This window comes from Topomyia yanbarensis, chromosome 2 (assembly GCF_030247195.1).
Source record: "Topomyia yanbarensis strain Yona2022 chromosome 2, ASM3024719v1, whole genome shotgun sequence".
NCBI classification, from domain to species: domain Eukaryota; kingdom Metazoa; phylum Arthropoda; class Insecta; order Diptera; family Culicidae; genus Topomyia; species Topomyia yanbarensis.
The window spans coordinates 444,686,841-444,707,886 of NC_080671.1; the positions used below are offsets into that span (position 1 = coordinate 444,686,841).

A 21,046-nucleotide genomic window follows, 5' to 3' on the forward strand; every position below is an offset into this window, starting at 1 on the left:
ATTAACCCTCAAAATGGCAAAGGGTCTCAGAGACCCGGCTAATTACAGTTTTCTATTTCCAATGAACTTGTAAATTGGAATACGAATGATGAAGCGTTTTCGAGCAACACAGACATGCTGGGAATATGGTGCTGATGTGTGTGATGATCTACGTGTTCAATTCCTTGTACATCCTACAGTCTAATGCATGTTGGACTTCACCTAGTTGGATGATTCTCCCTATTCACATCCATGTTTGACGGTTAGATTTTTCATTCAATACGAGAGACATTTCTAACAGGATAAATCAGGATTTCTGGACAAAGTTTTTAACTACGAAGATCAAAAGAATTTTTGAAAATGTCCTATATTCTAAACATGTACGAGACAGAGAGGCAGCATATAACATTATATTACAATATCTTTTTACCACAAAGTCGGATCAATTTGTAGTCTTCTGCAGTGTCGATCCTTTCATCTTCAGCTATACATTTGAGGGTTTTAGGATTCATAAGACGATTCTGGCATTTTTTACTGAATTTATTGTTTCCATTGCCAATATTTCATATATTTTTTTTATAAATCTTAAAAATTCTTTTGAGTAAACCAGACGCATTCGAACAAGTTTGCATTTGGAGCCAATTACCAGTCGTTTGTGCCGGTCTAGTACACATACAATTCATTTGAATTTTAAAAGTTATATGGTCGGTGTTAAGTCAGACCGGACTAAGTGACAAAATATTGATTTCGAGAAAAACGGGTTTAAAGTTTGAATCGTGGCATGATTGAAAATTATTTTTTGCAATAATTTTTGTTTATGGTTTCATATTTCAAATCTGGCAAAAGTCGAATGTAGCTGAAGAAATTCTTTATCCGGTGTTATCGTTATCTCATTTTTTTTTTATGTTTTGCGACTTAGTTCGGTCTGACTTAACACCGACCATATGTCTAAAATAACCATGTGTCCGTCTATCATCGAGAGGACAACCGTACCGTGACAATTGAAATCGCCTCGATGTCGAAAGGAATTCCACAATATCACGAAGTTACCGATACGCAACCTTTCCCCAAACAGTCCTGCACTAAGGCAGACGATCCTTGTCAATGAAGACGTAATTCAACGAACCACATACCCGTCAAATTTCATCCGACACAACCTTTACCCTACCACCATTTGAATGGCTGGCATCCAAAAGGAGCTAACCCATATTTTGCATTGTTTACAGGAAATAGAAGATCTTCTACATTTCTAAATTAACATTGTTTTACTGTCAAAATACAATATTTAATTAGTAGGTCATTGACCCATGTTTTCTAGAAAAAATAAGATCATTACATGTACTACTTTTCAACTCACGAGCTGGTGGTATCCAACGGGGAAAACGATCGGAAATGGTGAGTGAATCTAAGCAATCATGTGAAAAAAATTCCCCCCAGAGGCGAGACTCGAACTCGCAACCTTTGAGACTCCGGCCCAATGCACTAACCTTTATGCTATCCCTGGGTATGGTGACATCCCAGAAACAACATTTTTTTTTAATTTTTTTTCACATGATTGCTTAGGTTCACTCACCATTTCCGATCGTTTTTCCCCGTTGAATACCACCAGTCCTAAATAAGGTATTGGCACTTAAGTCAAAAGACCAAAAATTGAATTATTAGTTTAACTCACGAGCATTTTCGCAATTCAGGGGGCTAACCCCATGGGTACCTAGGGACCATTCATAAATTACGTAACGCAAATATTGCCCAAAATTGACTCATCCCCCTCCCCCCATGTAACAAATTGTCACAAATTTCTCCATAGCACCCTCCCCTATTACGCAACAAATTCCCAGATTTTTTTTTTCTTCGGTGAAAACATGTTACGTTAAGATCTAGCTAACTCCCCCTCTCCCCTATGTCACACCTTGTCACAACTTTTATTTTGATGGTCTCTCTTAATTTACTATAATTTCAAAGCAGAAAACAATTGAAATTAATTCTACGAACGGTAAAAATTTACATTAACGCATATTTTTCACGAAATTCCACTCTACAGCGGACTAATGAGCGAAACAAGTTTGTTTACAAAAAACTCTTTCGCCCTTTTGACGAATTAGTATTGATATCTTCTGAAGACACCAACTTTGTAGATTCTGCAGGTTTCGAAATATGGCTCTTTTTCGAAAACATAATCTGAAAGTAAATATTTTAACTAAAACTTTCTCTATCTCGAAATATACAGGACCTACAAAGCTTGCATCTTCAGAAGATATGTTTAAAATAATAGGACCTACAACTTTATTGAAGACACCACATTTCTATCTAGCTTTAAAAAAAAGTTTATAACAACGCCTGAATTCTGAACTAGTGTGATTTAACCAAATAAAGCGCTAAGTGCCATATAGCAACTCTTCCAAAAACAACATAACTCTATATAAAAAGATAATAATTGATTCCACGCTTTTTAACTTTCCGACCACAATGTATCATTTTTCTGTAAAGGGAGGGGGTAAGCGTTTCAGCGTGAAAAAAAAAACACTTTTTCTTGTGCATTTTTTTAGAACTTTGCGTGAAGCGAATTGATCAAAACTTTTGCACATTATAGTATATCATTTCAATAACACGTTGTAATTTTTCTATGCAAAAATATCGATAAACGACTCGATGACGAAGCTTTTTGTAGAACGTGTCTGGAAAAACATGATTTGCGGTGTTACCTGCTATTCCAAAACTACTTAACCGATTTCTTTCAAACTTTGCATACACATTTTATGTTAAAAATACCTAACCCCTACGTTGAGTTTTTGAGATAAATTTTCAATTAGGGTTTTTTTTGCTCAATTTAAATAAAAATTACTATTTTTCACGAAAAATTCCGTCTTTTTATGAATAAACACCCCCTTAAATGAAAAATTATTTCATAACCTCAACGTAGAAAGAAATCGGTTAAGTAGTTTTGGAATGGCAGTTAACACGGCAAATCATGTTCACGCAAAATTCTAAAAAAAATCGCAAAAAAGTGTTTATTTTTCACGCTGAAACCTTTAACCTCCCCCCCCCCATTAATTCCTTATTGCTCGGTGAATTTTTAATGACACCTTCACTGTAATTTTCGAAAAACATACACTTAATAATATACATTTGTGAAAAAAATATATATTAGATAGAAAATAGCGGCTCTCACCTTCAGGAACGACTGTTTGGGCCGAAACGTCATCATACACTGCAATCCAACTAACACAGTATTATATCGAGTTCGCCGATATGTGAGCTACAACATAAACTTTACTGATTGCGAATCGATAGACTACCTTTTCTTAAAACCTCGGAAAACGAACGAGAAAACTTCCGTAATTTCCGTAAGATTCAATGTGGGGTTAGCCCCTTTTGGACGCCAGCTAGTACTGGGGTTACCTCCATGGTCAACTTGAACTGATCTGGTAATAGCAAAAAATCTAAAAATTATTTTCAAATTTCTTAACTGGCAGTACACGTTTACTTAGAACTATCAAAAAATCCAAAAATGTCGATCGCGGAAAAAATGTGGGTTAGCCCCTTTTGGGTGCCAGCCATTCATTTGTTTGTGAAGAAATACCCCATTTTATCCCATCCAGTGCTTCAGCAGATCCACGCACGACATACTCGAATCGGTGACTATTCCGCCGATCTCAACTTTATGAGCGGGTATATAGACGTGGTAGTCCTTCCTAAAAGTTTGCCACCAGTACCGTAATTTGCTTGCTCCGACCGAGTTCAATGTGTACGGAAAGTCGGCATCCATGTTATCATCAGCTGGGTTTTTTTTTACAGGAGAGTATATTTATGCGCGGGCCTGTAACCCGACGTAAAGTGATAATTTAAAGAACATGAAGGAAAGAGACAGAATTTATGGGAAATATGAAAATTGAAAAATAGGTTAGAAGATAGTAAAGTAAAAATGTTGTCACTTGATATATTACTGATGTTACCGATTTCCTTCGAAGTATGTGCAATAACCTTATATATGTTAGTCCAACTCGCGTGTGCAAAGAAGTGAGTACTGTCTGAGACATAACAGGAATGTCTTGACGACACTTGGTCTGGTAATTCAAATCTAATAATATGCATCATAATCAACAATTCGCCAACCAACTCCTAAAAATTGTCTCTTCAGTATTTTACAGGTCTTCATATACAGTAGAATTTATGGTCATCCTGAATTCTATAACAAGACACCCCTCAATAGTTTTTGCACCGCGAAAAAGTCCCTATGCAAAACATGAGCTTACTCGAACATAACAAAGAAAGCGCGGAAAACGATCAACATTCAGAGGTTTTCACCAGTAAAACTACTTTTCCCTGTGATTTAATTCTTCTTAGTGACGAAAATCTAGGTAAAAACTTTGGTAAAAACTATGTTTGCTCCACTAAGCAGAAAATTGTTTTAAACCACATTTGCACGATAGGGGCAAAAAATCAATAACTAAAATCACTAAGTTAGTGTCGGATTCTGATGAGACGAAGTCGAAACGCAAATTCCATAACTAATTTGGTTATGGGTTGACGCGTAAATGTGGTTCAAAACTATTTTCTCCTTAATGGAAAAAATAGATTTTACCCACTTTCCTCTACTAAGGAGAAATATAACATGGTGCATATTGTAACCAAGTTTCGAACTCAATAATTCTCATCAGCTTAATCAGAACTCCTTTTCTTGAGGACATCACAAACGACTAGGGATTTGCTCAGTAACACAAAAAGTGTCTTCATTTTAGGAGCTAGCGGGGACGCTACCTTAGTCCTGTCACTAAGTTAGTGTCGGATTCTGATGAGTCGAAGTCGAAACGTAAATTACATAATTAATTTACCAACAGTTGGAAATTTCATAAATCGAATACATATTTTTGGTGCCAAATGTCTCAGAATGTCATGAAACGTCGAGATATGACGTAATCTCGAAAATATTATTTTTTTTTTTTGGAAAAATCGTCTTTCTGGGACTTATTTCGATTATTTATTTCCAAGACATTTGGCATCAAAGCTTTAAACCGAAGTGTCAACTCAATTCGAAAATTTTCTATGTCCCATACAGGCAATCATCAAACATTGTTTTTCTAGGTGACTCTAAATCTTGACATTTCATGACATTCTAAAACATTTGGCATGAAACCGATTTTTGAAATTTCATGGAGTCACTCCGGTATTTTTGCACGGTATTTTATTTTTTTTTTTTTTGAATTTTGACTTTTCTCCGTGACCCCTTAATCGCGTTCGATAGAGCAAAAAAAATATAGTGGAATTTTTCGAGGTACGGAAACTTTTGAGGTGAGTATAATGTTTTCCCCATACAAGCCAATGCACAGTGGCTCAAAACAGCGTTTTGAGGTACTTAATTCATTGGAGTCAAAACTGTGCATATTAGCGATTTCACATATTCTACAACGTTTGTGTGTGTGAAAAGCGCCATCTTTTGGTAATATTATTTTTTTTTAAATGATCATAGTAGGCTACAGAAAATTTAACTTTTGAACCGAAAGAGATAGCGCTTGGCTGTCTTCGACAAAGTTGTAGAGGAGATTATTTTTATAAATTTTGCAGAAGACATGTTGTCTCTGTCGCTCATAGTAATCGAGTTATGAGAAGTTCTCTATTGTGAACTCCTTCATTTCCTATTTTTAATTATAACTTTTTTATTTCTGATTTTTTGCATTAACAATGTTCTAAGGTATTTTTTATCATAATAAAACACACAACTTTTCCGAAGAGATCAGATAGCTGTGAATGCTGTGTAAAGACTTATAGCTGATTTTGATTTAATTTTGGCCTGTTTTTGAACCCGTGTAACTTCACTATCGGCAAAAATTGTAATTACACTATCAATTATTCTGATCAGACTAGGTTTCACCTACAAAACGAAGGTAAAATTGTTTGTCCATAAGCATCCGTTCAAAAGTTATACACTTTTGAAAACTTTATGTCTGGCCCTCCTGAAGTCGCTTGAATGGCTCGCTAAACGAGTATGCGCTGGTGTTGAAAGACGCTTTCGCTTGATTTCTGAGTGACGCGCACTCTGTGTACTAGTGCGTCTACCGGAAGGTTAACACTGATATTGAATGATTTTCCAATGGGAGATATACAATTTCATCTCGGTCCGGTTTATACCGTATGAATTTTAGTTTCAGGATATGGATAAAGAAGCAAAAGATACACATTTTCCATATAATTGCTGCATTAACCGGCTGGATATTTTCAAATAATTCAGACTGTGGTGAAAGCAGCAATTTTATGCATCATCTTTTTTGCCCTGAAGCTAACATTCATACGATAATCTGGACCGAGATGAAATTGTATGTCACCCGTTGGAAAATCATTCAATATCAGTGTTAACCTTCCGGCAGACGCGCTAGTACACAGAGTGCGCGTCACTCAGGAAATCAAGCGAAAGCGTCTTTCAACACCAGCGCATACTCGTTTAGCGAGCCATTCAAGCGACTTCAGGAGGGCCAGACATAAAGTTTTCAAAAGTGTATAACTTTTGAACGGATGCTTATGGACAAACAATTTTACCTTCGTTTTGTAGGTGAAACCTAGTCTGATCAGAATAATTGATAGTGTAATTACAATTTTTGCCGATAGTGAAGTTACACGGGTTCAAAAACAGGCCAAAATTAAATCAAAATCAGCTATAAGTCTTTACACAGCATTCACAGCTATCTGATCTCTTCGGAAAAGTTGTGTGTTTTATTATGATAAAAAATACCTTAGAACATTGTTAATGCAAAAAATCAGAAATAAAAAAGTTATAATTAAAAATAGGAAATGAAGGAGTTCACAATAGAGAACTTCTCATAACTCGATTACTATGAGCGACAGAGACAACATGTCTTCTGCAAAATTTATAAAAATAATCTCCTCTACAACTTTGTCGAAGACAGCCAAGCGCTATCTCTTTCGGTTCAAAAGTTAAATTTTCTGTAGCCTACTATGATCATTTAAAAAAAAATAATATTACCAAAAGATGGCGCTTTTCACACACACAAACGTTGTAGAATATGTGAAATCGCTAATATGGACAGTTTTGACTCTAATGAATTAAGTACCTAAAAACGCTGTTTTGAGCCACTGTGCAATGGCCCCTTAACGCTTCGGAGGTCGCGTAAATGGCTGGAGAAAAATAGTTTTTACCTAAATTGTGTTCTGTTGGTGCATCATACTGATGGCTATGCCCGAAATAGGCTGGACAATTTCTCTTTTGCGTTGATTTTGAAAGATACTCCCAAAAAATCCGCTTCTTTATAAAAATCATACATACTTCATAATTAGTTGGTGGCAAGGGGTGTAAAACTGAGATTTGAGTTTTAAGCTCAAAGAGAGATTGACGTGATACATGTAAATTAGAAATAAGGGAGGTCCAAGATGACATCCTTGTGATGATGATGATGATGATGATGATTATGATGATGATGTTGGTGATGATGATAGTGATGAAGATGATGATGATGGTGATGATGATGATGATGATGATGATGATGATGATGATGATGATGATGATGATGATGATGATGATGATAATGATGATGATCATGATGATCATGATGATGGTATAAGAACCCACCATCAGTGCATGGAGTACTCCGGTGGCTGCAGATGCTTTTAACAGTATCGATAACATTATGTTATCAATTAACATTCACATTATCGCTGTTCGAAGAGCCAAAAAGGGGCGGATTCATAAACAGAGTCATTTATGCACAATCCGAAGGGGCAGAGAATCTCCTTCCAGTGATAAGATACGGCCATTCCAATAACGCAATTTTTAGTATTTGTTAAGGCACTGCCTGATGGTTTGTGTGAGAAGAGCGCATCAATCTTATTACCGCTTGTCATATAAGAACGTTAACAGCTTCAACATAATCTCGTAGAATTATGCGACCAATGAGAGTATTCTTATCTTGTGACTAGAAGCTGGCTACCCACGACCGAAGTTGTAACTTGAATGATACCCTGATGCTCCCTCCCAACCCAATTGTATTTAATTTTTTATATAATGAAAATGCAAAATATAATGCATATAGTGATTATAAATCATATCATAAAATAAAATGTAATAAATATAATGCGCATATTTCATTTAGTGAGTATATAACGAAGATATTGAATTTAAAATGAATATAATATATTATAATACAATCTAACATAGTATAATACAACACAAGGTCCAAGGTGACTTCCTTGTGGTACACAAAAAGCAACGGTAATTATTTCAGATATAATATCTTCTCTTTTCACTAACATTTCGCGACCAATGAAATACGAGTTTAGCCAGTCCACGAGCTTTCCATGAACATCTAGATACTATAGCGATTTCGTGATAAACTTTGTCAAATGCTACGGACGGATAAGTTTAAATTGCATGCGTTTGTTGTCCTTTCTCCGTCCCTTGCATGTGGAAGAAAGTATAATCGACTAGAATGGTGTTTGTTGAACGTTTAGAAAAAAAAATCCGTCTTGATCAGTAAATATGTAATGTGAGTAGCAGCGACTTCTGCCAGATTTTAGGAGCTGTTCCCGTAGATAACGAGGTGTTAAATATAGCTACCAAGCTTTAAAAGAATCGATTAAATGCCATCTGAACCGGGATTGGATGAGCATTTAAAAAGAGAGAGAGAGAGAGAGAGAGAGAGAGAGAGAAAGAGAGAGAGAGAGAGAGAGAGAGAGAGAGAGAGAGAGAGAGAGAAAGCACGCTTCTAGAACAACTGCATTAGAGATAAGGGAAAGGAGTCGAAAGCACGAAACGTTGCGTGTCGTGTTTGAAATTGGATTGCTGTCAAGGACTTCGTTTTTGAACACACTGCTCAGTCAAAAAAATGCGTCATCATTATCAGTAACCATCCTTCCTCTGCTCGTTGACGTAGAAGCTTTTTGGAACGCAATTTACTTCTTCCTGAAGTCGTTGTTGATAGTCCGCGAGATTTTTTTGTTCAGACTTTTATATGAGTTGTGGATTCGATGTTTAGAACATTTTTACAGAGCTGACCTTTTCTCCGTTTTGAAACGTTTTAGCATTTTGCGGACCATTTATGTTGATGCGGATGAGAACTAGATCATTTTGGAACGAATTATTCGATACCGTAAATCAAAACCTGAGCCAACTATTCGACGACCTAACTTGCGTTGCAATTGGCAAGCAGGTCGTCCCAATTGACACTTCCGAGAAATGAGTTCAGCAAACAGTAATCTGCCCTATCAAAGTTCTATAAAAGAAACGTTTGGTATTATTAGTGTTTTGGATTCTCCTCATCAGTAACTAATACCAACTTAGCGCTCGTTAAATAAGTCTAAACCAGTACCAAATTGGCGCCATCTTTAAAATAGTTTCCGTGGTTTCGAGGAAGGTAGCCTTCCACCTAAGGCTAAGAGCATGTTCAGGAGTGTTTCAGTTCTAGATTCATAATTTTGACAGTTCTATTATATAAAACTAAAAATTTTAAAACTAGAACTTGCTGTCCCCAGCAGCAGTTTTAGCGGATGTTCTATTCAGCTTAAATTTCATGTCTCGCCATTCCTTCAGCGTTACTGCATTCAAATTTATTTTTCCACAGTCTATCGGGTCTAAGTGTCTGCGCTGAAAACTTTGCATGTATTTGAAACACAGTTCCAAACGTGTTTTAAAATCAGCAACAAATAGAACGAACTCGCATAACAGTTTTAAATTTTGAAACAAAACTGTTCGAAATTATAAAACAAAACGCTCTGCTGGGGATGTGAATGTTTCAGTTCCAGTTCTACTTTGAAACTCCTATACAAAATAAAACGCTCCTGAACATGCCCTAAGACGATGGTAGATAAACAATGGGAGATGCTGGATACAGTTTTTGACCAATGCAGTGGAGCTGGAGCTTTCAAAACAATAGTGCCGCTAGAAACCTAGTTGCCAAAGGAGCAAAAAGGTGCAGGTGTCAGTAGTTTCCAATCAAGATTCCATTTAACTGCACAAAACCAGCAGTTCAATAGTCGTCAAGTAGCCGGGTGGCTGATGAACCAATAGTTGACCGGCCAACTGGCCAGAGGAATGAGGTTGCCATTAAACATTACTAAAGTAAAAGTCACCCTAAACCAGCGTGTTGTCGTTCGCTTGCATTCCAACATGATGACGCCTGTGTAAGAGGAATCACTCGAGTCGTTTCAGTGGTCCGAGGTAGTCATATATGTCAAAAATGGACTGCGAAGAATGTCGAAATTCCAGTTCAGCAAAACATTGGTAATAGTTCAACAAACATCATCAGAAACATTATTTTAGAATAATCGTTTAATCATTGTTTTCTCGTTTTTCTTCAATTTTAATATTTGAATTATTCAATTAATCATATATCCCAAATTTACACTTGGTTCTCTTTAGGTTAACAAAGGCAACATTTGACTCCATTATTCCATTATACAGTTACTATTCATACAGTTTTGTATTTTCAGTTATATTTTTCCTTCTTTACAACATGAGCTTACAGAACTTTATTAATAAAGTAATACAAAGATTATGTATGTTTTACTGTGTAGATCGTTGACTATTGTGCAACAAGTAATTGCAATATTGTTTGCAGAGATAATTGCTTGAATTACAACGATCAGTTACCTACTGATACCACACATTTACGAAACGATTTATCGTATAAAAAATGAAATCGATTGGACATATCGCAAACGGCCAATAGGCATTCTTTCACAAGAGATTTAGCTGGAATGGAATTGGTCCTTTTGGCCGAATAGCTTTCAGCCAAACAACCCGTTCAACCATATAGCATTCAGTTTAATGACCCATTCGTCAAAATGACAACTCTATCAAAAAATAATTCAACCGTGTGCATCACAAAATATCCTATATACATCGTATGCCCAGCTTTAAACCTTTACATTAGCACACACTGGTTCATCAAGGTAAAGTTCAAACTCGCACTCCAAGGTGCAGAGCACGAAGTAAACTTTTCACACTGCAAAGAACTGAAAATCAAATTCTTCATTGTCTATATTTGTGGCCCTGAAAAGGACCCACATATGTTGGTGGATCGCTAAACAGCAGAAATTATTTCGAGCCGGTATACTGGTAACGATTCGGTCCGATCGGATTTTTTCTGCCGACCTTCGTGTTTTTACACAATAATAAATTATAAACTGAATAATTTGCATAGGGACAATTTCTTTTGTGCAAACCAACGTTCTTAGTCGTCCGAAAGGGTGGTGCTAACAACGCAATACATGCTCGCTCGACGGTCCAATAGTACGGATGCAGATAATTACTGCTTTGAAAAAATCCATTATTTCCTTGTATAGTGGCCGTATACTACATGGAATTGAACGCAAAATTGCTGCACATATCTCCGTTAGATAGCGCAAAAATCTAATTATTTTAATCAGTACCTACAACGACAATTACTCGTATTCGAAAGCTGTGATGCTATCCTAGCAAAAACATTAAACCGAGACACCTGTATTTAAAAGCTAGAATCCAACTTCATCCGGCCCATTATCTCGAGGCTAAAACATTCCAAACTATGTAACTTGACGTATGACAACGTTTATGTAAAGTTAAAGATCACCCACCACCCACTGGTTGTTTCAAAATACACTAATGAAAAGGCATAAATTATTCACTCCCTCATTCCAGATCCCGCGTCGGCAGCTGCAAACCATTTCAAAACTCGAATAAGCCAACCACACCTACCTGGTGGCGCAATGACCGGCTCACTGCTGTTGTTTACTTCCAATCCTACGTTACCGCTACCATTTACCGCCACAGCAGCCAACGTACGGTGAAATGTTTCACCAGTGACCAGGGATCCGCCCGTCAGAGGAACAGCCGCTGATTGTGCCATTGACCGCCGTTCCATAGGGTTTAGCACACTTCTGGTTAGGTTAAAGCCGGATAGAAACTGACTTTCCCACTGGGTATTCGAAACATTCATGATTCCACGGTAGATCCAATATTTGTAACTAAACAAAGATTTCCACTTACTTTAACGAATACGTTTCACGCCGAACATAACACTTCTTGGGGCACGTTTAGAGCAAATAGATTGGTTATGTACAACTTTGCGAAGTAAAGAACAGCTCATTCCAAGATACGCAAACTTTGAAGCTACCCATCTTTTTTAATACTTTTTTTTTTAAATTGCGCTAATTAAAACAAATTGAGCAAATTTCTCACAACTCGTAATCACTGCTTTCTATGAAACCTATTCTTTTTCCTAAAGCTCTTATCAACAGAGCCCTTCACTTCCGGTTACACCCCCACTCAACCAACGCACCCACCATAATTCCATCAGCACTGTATATATCCATAAGGTGACTGCTTGGTCAGTGTACACGAGAAGCACTTTAAAAGCACAAACCCGACAAACTGCTCCCGTTTTCCCGGAGCAAATTTGGGATGCTGCCGCGATTAAATCCACCGGTAGACTGAAAAGACCTCCGTCGTGCTCAAGTTCAAGATCCACGACAAGCGACCAGCGAAGCAGCAGAAAACAACAGATCCGGTCGAGGTGAAATAGCACCCGACTTCACTCACCACCGAACGAGGCGTTCATCTCCGGATCATGCGCACCGGCGCTGCGTAGTAATAAGGTGTGAATGACTGCTTCGTACCCATTCAGTTCACCATTTACAACTGCAATCCACCCGCTCCCTTAGGGAAGGGTGGGGTTTGCAACCTGTTGCTACATTGACTACATCACCGGCCCCACAGTCTAGGTCTAGGCCAAACCTACCCCACCAGACGTCCCGTTCATCGTTGATCCGTTTCCCCGGAAGTTGACTGTAGTTAGAAAATCAAAAAGGGATGGAGGAATCGAGCTACATCGCAGACTACACGTTTGAAGCGATGCGGAAGAATCCAATTAAATTGTCGTTGAAGGTTTGCTGGCGAAGTAAGCAAACGGCCCTTTGTCGGGATTGCCAATAGAAGCGCTATAATCGGGGATTATTGTGCATCGGGGATGAAAGTAGCGTGAGGAATCAAAGCAAAGCGTGGGTTTCTGCTTAATGGCTTTGGTTATTGATAATGATCCATGTTGAAGGTACAGTGCAAATGGGTGCAAAAACTAATTGTTTTCCCCAGCGTGCTTAACTGTTGGTGTGAGATTCAGTGGTTGCAGTGGTGGATCCAGGGGGAGGGTCCTGGGTGTCCGGACCCTCTCCGATATTTTTATTAACTAGAAAATTTTAAATTAGTTTAAATTTAATATTAGTTTCAAACTCAAAGTCATTCCGAACCAAATTTAACCAACAAAACATACAATCAATAAATAAGGTTATTATGACGAATAACGAATTGTACAATGTTTATTTTAAAATCGAAATTTCAGACCCCTCCCGAAATTTTTTTCTTGATCCGCCCCTGAGTTGTTACATCTCAGCAGCCGGCGTGGCAAAATCACACGTTATGGGTTAATGGATAATTTAGTGGATTTTCGGCTTTCACGGTCTAGAAATAAGAACGGCTGTTGTATACTGCCCGACGTTTCGGCCACTGGTTTTGGCCTTTTTCATGGGAAATATCCTATCTTTCTTCGTCAAAACATCGTATGCCAACGATGTTTTGACGAAGAACGATAAGACATTTCCCTTGAAAAAAGCCAAAACCAGTGGCCGAAACGTCGGGCAGTATACAACAGCCGTTCTTATTTCTGGACCGTGAAAGCCGAATATCCACTAAAAACCCATCCGGTCGTTTTCTATATTCCAAACCATTAATGGATAATAAAATGTATATTCAAATTTTAAACTCCCCGAGTCCATGTTGTTTATGGACATGGTGTCGACAAGGTATGTATACGTAAACTAGTAAGGCTGACAGTTAAGGCTACTACTATCTTTCATTTGAGCATTAAGTTATTAGTAATATCAGTATAACAGAGGTCTGGGATGGGACTTGCGAATACGAAAAAACTTAACGTCAAATGCAGCCAGCTCGTTTGAAAATATGAGTTAGAATGAGAGGCTGTGCGAGACATAAAAAATCAGAAAAATAAGAAAAAGAATACATCTATTCGCGAGTCTTGTCCCACGTCTGCATGGATTATGCTAGAGCAGTGCTGCCAGGAACAGCTTCAATTAACCCTTTGCGACGCAGTGGGACGTATACGTCCTTCCTACTTCTCCTAAGTTTTTATTGGATTTCTAGTTAGCGTTGACATATAAATACGAATTCTTTCTTTTAATCAACTCTTAGGGATGTATAGAGTACAACTATCACAAAAAATATGTGAATTTGTTATTTACTTATTAGTTATAAATATTTAAAACTCGAAAATCTCGTTTTTGCCTTTCTCATATAGAAAGGATATGCAATTACTCTGAAAATCGTCAACCCAATCCCGGCCCGGAGGGCTGCGTGTCATATCCCATTGGACTCAGTTCTTCGAGATCAGCAAATGTCTGTATGTGTGTGTGTGTGTGTGTGTTTGTGTGTATGTGCGTGTGTATGTATTTTCTAATTTCACTCACTTTTCTCAGAGATGGCTGAACCAAATTGCTCAAGTTTCAAATGAACGGTATAACGCTCCCATAGGCTGCTATTGAATTTTTAGTTGATCCGACTTCCGATTCCGGAGTTACGGGTTTAAGAGTGCGACCACACAGATATTTTTGCCTTTCTCATATAGAAAGGATATGCAATCACTCTGAAAATCGTCAACCTAATCCCGGCGTTTTTTTCGACTGGCATAAGGTTTCTGGGTTTTAACAGAGGCGTAGCTAGGAGTGCACGGAGAGGGGTTACGCCCCCTCTCCCCCTCACTGCTTACCACCCCGTTGAATCCACCCAGGATCACCCCGCATTGTACCCCCCTCAGACCACCACCCCATCCATCGCTCATACCCCCTCCCCCCTCTCAACCCCATTATCTTTATACCACCGCTGTATCACAAGGCATCCCAAGTTAAGCCGGGGAGTGGTTCGGTCGAGGGTTTTTCACTCTCCTCACACACCCACCCCCGCATGACAAAATTAGTTAGCAGGAAGACAACATTGAATTAATGCTGATTAGGCTAATTAACCCTCCGGAAGTCGCGCAAATGGCCCACTGAACAAACAGCCGCTGGTGCGCTAAGACGATTTCGCTAGATTTTCAGAGCAGCGTGCACTCAGTGCACTAGCGCGACTTCCGGAAGGTTAAGAATGATATTTTTTTTGTTTCGAGTATTTCACCATCTACACGTAGCTCATCAGGTTCGTGACTTGCGAGCCATTGTGTGTAGGTGCAAAGTTTACTCAGAATGTACTAGATATTTCCAATTTCCGAACATAACCAGCCAGTGAACCATAGTTTGGAGAAATGAGAAAGGCACTATTACATCACTAGGTGGATTAAAACAAGTTTTACATTTCTTATAAAAGAAATGTATAGAATTCGCTCAAACTTTCAAGATTTTTTCCGAGGCCCGGAGGGCCGAGTCTTATATACCAATCGACTCAGCTCGACGATTTGGGACAATGTCTGTGTGTGTGTGTGTGTGTATGTAACGGACAAATTCTCATTCGTGTTTCTCAGCAATGGCTGAACCGATCTTATCCAAACCAATTTTAAATGAAAGAACTAAAAAATAGTATGAACGCTATTAATTTGTTTTTGATTCTGATGTTTAGTTTCCAAGATATGAATGTTTGAATGTGTAAAAATGGCGTTTTTTGCAGTTTTTTTAAATTATCTACCGAAATTGACAATTTACAATTTATATGTTTTTAGACAGCTTTAACGAATACCTTTCGAACAAGCTATAGATTGTTGAAATCGGACTATTATCAAAAGAGATATTTAACATTGAATGCGGACGAAAGATTTTTATCATTTCCCATTGCCAGAAATATGACCAAAAACATGTAATCTATTATTAACGCCAAAACGGCTTATTTTAGGTCAATAGTATCTTCGGAGAATTTAATGGAGGAAATATGCCCTTTCTTTTGGTATTGTGCTTTTGCTGATTGATACCCCTATGAGTGAGATATTTTCACAAATTTTCTTGGAAGTGATTATATCGAAATGATGCCTTCTACAAATTTGTAGCTCCTACTTTTGCAAATAACTTTACTGAAGACTTTAAATATCTATTTTGAATACTTTAAAAGTTATGGCTTGTTGTTTGTGGATTACTCTTTGTCGCCTATTTATTGTTCAATATAGAAATAATCCATTGAAATAAGCCAAACATTATTTCGACAAATCGAATTTTGTATTTCATTTTTCTATCTACAACCGCTAGAAATAATCACCGAACATTTCCAAGTTGTCTGGAAGGAACTTGATAACTTATCAGTGCAAAAATGTTCATTTGTGCGAACCTTCTGACTGCAATTTTTCTAACTAATGACCATCGGATCGATCTGAAACATATCGGAAAATGAAAAGCGAAATAAATAACTCCAAGCAATGGCGTAGCCCAGAGAAGGTTTTGGGGTTTAACACCATACAACGCTCCCCACCCTCCCCCCCACCACACCCAAAAAAAATATTGGATTGAAGTTGAAAATTTATTGATGCAGACTGATTTAATTCAATATTACAATAACAATTATCTGATCCGTAGATTGATAGCCTGTTGTTGTAAACATCATGAGGACTTTTGATAAATTGTCGAAATGGGGTCCTGATATGTAACTGATCTTGATTTCACAGTTGTCTAATAGCATCAATATCAAATTCCTGCCTGAAAACATTCCAATAGAAAATTACAGAGTTCTGCAATCAATCATAGTCCTCAGATTTATTTTCAAATTGATCTCGTTTTTGTAGAGATGTACTGTAATAAGGGTCTTTATTTAATTGGAAGCGAAGTTAAAATTGATTTAATGTCTATGAAACATAGTACTGCGCACCAAAAAAATGCATAACTTTCAACATTTGCTAAAAATGTTCTTGCCTTTCTCATTCACTCTAAAATTCGTCAATCTAATCCAGACCCGGAGGGCCGAGTGTCATATGCCAATCGACTGAGTTCGTCGAGATCGGAAAATGTCTGTGTGTGTATGTATGTGTGTATGTGAAAAAAATGTGACCTCTGTTTCTCAGAGATGGCTGGATCGATTTGCACAAAGTTAGTCTCAAATGAACAACCTTCCCATCGGCTGCTATTGAATTTTTTATTGATTGGACTTCCGGTTCCGGAGTTACGAGTTGAAGAGTGCAATCACACAGCAAATTCCCATATAAACTGAAATGAAAAATTTTCAAAATCAAATTTGTATTTTTGATGCCAAATGACTTTAAAATGCATGAAACATTGAGATGTTTGACAAAAATTGACTTTTTTTGGACTTTGGTACATTTTTGTCTTTCTCATATAGAAAGGTTATGCAATCACTCTAAAAATCGTCAATACCGGCCCGGAGGGAGTATGCAGTGAGGGGTTGCTACTTTAAAATTAAAACTAGTTTAAAATTTCTTAACAAGTTGAAAATTTTCGGCCGGATCTGGACCTCCCGGACCTTTCTCCATGATCCGCCGCTGGTTTCAAGCGATGTTTCAGTGTCACATAGTATCTCAAGATCGTGGCTGTCGATCCATTGTATGTATGTGCAAATCGTACTGAACATGTAATATTCATTTCCACCATTGTATTGAACATAACCAGCCATGGAATCTTAGTCTGGACAAATGAGACAAGCACAATTGCACCACTAGGTGGATTAAGACAGGTTTTTTTGGGAATGCGCCGAGTTGAGACGAAAACGTAATATGATTAATAACGAGGATAACACTTTCCGAATGTAGAGAGAAATTTATGAAAAATGACGATTTCCATTCGACTCTAGCAGGTTCTGATCGATTTTGATGAGCATTTGATTTTTGTTGTATGACCAATTATATGTATAGGTCAAATGTTTAAAATCAGTAATTTAAGGTCAAGATAGCATCATTTTGAAACCGCCAACTTCGGAGGTTTAGTATCTTCGATGAGTTTTACAAACGTTAAACAGCGCATCATTTGATAAAATAATTTTGACGGTATATCGTCCAAGAAGTATTTATGGTGATTTTTCTCAGGTTAATATTCATGACTACAATAAAGTCTCAACAAATTCGCTAGACACGAACTCTGTTACTATTTTCTGAAAAATTAATTCTGCATAATTTTAAAACTTCAAAAATTACGGTTTCGGAATTATGCCGTTTGGACAGTATGATCGATTTTCACCAAACCCCCACCAAACCGAATTTCTGGCTACGCCGCTGACTTCAAGTAAGTAGAAACAAAGTCGTTCTACACTCGTTCACAAGAAACTTCTTCGAATGCTGAATATCTATTATAATACATTGCAACCCTGATTTTATCAGCCAAATATGAACATATGTTTGATGGGCTCTAGGAGACGAACAAGACTGAATTCGAATAAATCCTTTCTTGAGCATGTTTTCCTTATCATGAAGATGGAAATATGTAAAAATAAAAAGTTCATCATAATCAGAAATAGTTATCAGACTACATCAAGGGACGGGAAGAATATTTTAACAGCTTTAGTTTATTATAAAGAAAAAAAAAATGCCCGCTTTAGTCAATGTCCCCATTTTGTCAGCCTAAAATACGCCATGAGACTGATAAAAATTATTGTATGTATTATTCACTGTGTTTCACATTAATAGGTACATTTCATTTTTGGGGATTTTTTATTGTATCGAACTACAACAATTTTTAGGTAATTTTCAAGGGGTTTTTTTTAAAACTTCTTCCAAAATTTGGCGAACCTATTCCAATTCGTATACCAATTAATTGGTATACTTAAGGGTTAATATGTTGCAGATAGAGAAAATACTGAAATTTTCAGCTTTTTTCTTACACAATATTACGAAAGATTATTAAACAATTTTTCTTAATAAGTTTGTGAAAATTATAAACTATTTGAAATTTTATTTTATATTTAACCGTGATTTTTTAATAAATAGTAACCATCGCTTCACAACGTAGTCTATTTTTCATGGCTTGCGGTGAGCACGATCTCTCGAATTGCTGAACTGAAAATTATGGAATAGAAATTAATTTTTGGTATTCTTTACTTTACTCGCTGCGCAGATAGCTCTGAATTAGACCCGCTGGTGCCCTAAGACGATTTCGCTAGATTTTCAGAGCATTGTGCACCCAGTGCATTAACGCAAGTGACGGAAGGTTATCGAAAAGTTTCGTGAAAATGAAAATTCCAGTAATGATGATGATTTTCCCAAACGGTTCGTTTTCGAGAGGTTTTTATTTGTTCTTTGGCATTAGGATTAGCGATAATAATTCAAATCAAGGATACTACTGGGAAGTCACCTTTAGAAAAAGTCGATGTCGAAGTAAAATTTGGAACTATGCACGCATGCACTTCAGAGATAGCGTGATATCCGGAGCTGCGATTTCATTTCAACCCTTTTTTGTGAAAATAGCGATACTTACAAATGTAAACATAAGGCTTTTTTCATACATGCGAATGAGGGCTTTGAAACGCAACCAATTAACCTAAAATTTTGATTCTACGATATAGCTTTCTTAAACTACAGCAAAAAATACAACGGGCGAAACTGTATTTTTGTTTGTTTATTTAAAGTTTCGCCCTCCACGCTCCATGCAAACAAACAGGGCGATACTTTTTTTGCTAGCAGTTTATAAGCGAAACTGTCATTTTCGTATTTTTTTAGGATTATTAAGCTGATACCAGCTGTAAATAGTAACAATGATCGCTATTGAAAAAAAACCCGGACGAAATCGGTGGTGTATAACGGTAGTTATTGTAAAAAAACGTAAGAACGATACTTCAATGCTGATAGGTGGGACCGAAAAAGTAAACAATCGCCAAAGGGGCGATACCATCATTTTGTAAATTTCAATAGCAAAAACAAATTTTAATTTTATAATTTCAAATACTTTATGAAGTTTTGGGTTTCGATCACTGAATCATGCAATCTAGGATGTAAAAAACACAATAGTTCTTAAATAGGAAATAAAAGTCTGGAAATATTCACTGTTGATTTTCTTTGAATGGTGTCACTGCTAGTATCGCCCTTTTCAAGAAAAAGCCTTGATTTCTTAGTTCTCAGTCGCGTTGGTGATTTGAGTAAAGTATAAACTTCAAATCGATTAAAAAAATGCGATTTTTTTGGCTCAGTACAATATATAACCCCTTTAGGAAAATTCAGTTTTCCCACCACAATTTAGATATTTTATTAACAGAGCATTAACAATAATTCGTAGCTATGTCTATTTTATGGGCCATTTTTTCGCTTCCCATTGATTTGATTTGAGATTTCTAGCACTGATGTTGTCCTATGCTGATTTGAGCGATTCTCTGAGTCCTGCCACTTTCCCATGTAGTATGTGTTATCAAAAACATCGCGAAGCATCAAGTTCTAAATGTTATCAAACGATATAATATCCGAAGAGAGTGATAAGAGTTATAAGAAATGTCTCATCACACTGTTAGGTGGATTAAAAGCGTTTTTACAATAAATTCCGCTGTCTCTAAACCAAAAGTCCTTAAGATCTAAAATATTGTTTGCAAGTATCTCAAACATTGAATTAAATAATAGATTTTTTGCAGAATTTTTCATAGGTCAATTTTTTCGAAATATGCAAAAATGGAGTTAACTATTATGTTGGTTTATAAAAGGTTCTGAGAGACAGAGATAAATTCTCAACTGGCATAAAAATAGATTATGTGGTTTTTTAAGTTGCTGATTACGATTCTAATAAAAGAATTTGATAATTAAAAATGGTGGCTACACTATAGCGACAAATTTTTACGAAATTTGCTAATTTTGTTACAATGAGCATAAAACTCGATTTACGAGAGTTTTTGGGGTCACTGATTACGATTCTGATGTCGGAATTCGAAAATTCAAAATGGCGCCTACAAAATGGGAACCATTTTTACGAAATTGGCAAATTTTATTACAGTCGGTATAAAACTCGATTCACGGGTTTTTTTTGGGTCACCGATTTCGATTCTGATATTATAATTACAAAAATCGATGACGCTCAGCTTTGCTTCGCCGATTTCTATATGAGAAGACGTTCTGCACACTCTTGTTACCTTCATTGATCACAAACTTAAATAAAAATTTAAATTATTGCTTCTTACATC

At 36.9% G+C, this 21,046-nt stretch overlaps 1 protein-coding gene across 1 annotated transcript in view; it reads right to left on the reverse strand.

Moving 5' to 3' along the window:
* The window catches only part of LOC131685689 (adipokinetic hormone/corazonin-related peptide receptor variant I-like), a 357,691-nt gene extending 345,310 nt beyond the window's left edge, over window positions 1-12,381 (reverse strand). Inside the window, exon 1 of the mRNA XM_058969579.1 lies at window positions 11,660-12,381. Within this exon, the coding sequence (XP_058825562.1) occupies window positions 11,660-11,900 (241 nt within the window). The 5' untranslated portion in view covers window positions 11,901-12,381. The remainder of the gene's footprint in view (window positions 1-11,659) is intronic.
* Between the last annotated feature and the right edge of the window lie 8,665 nt (window positions 12,382-21,046).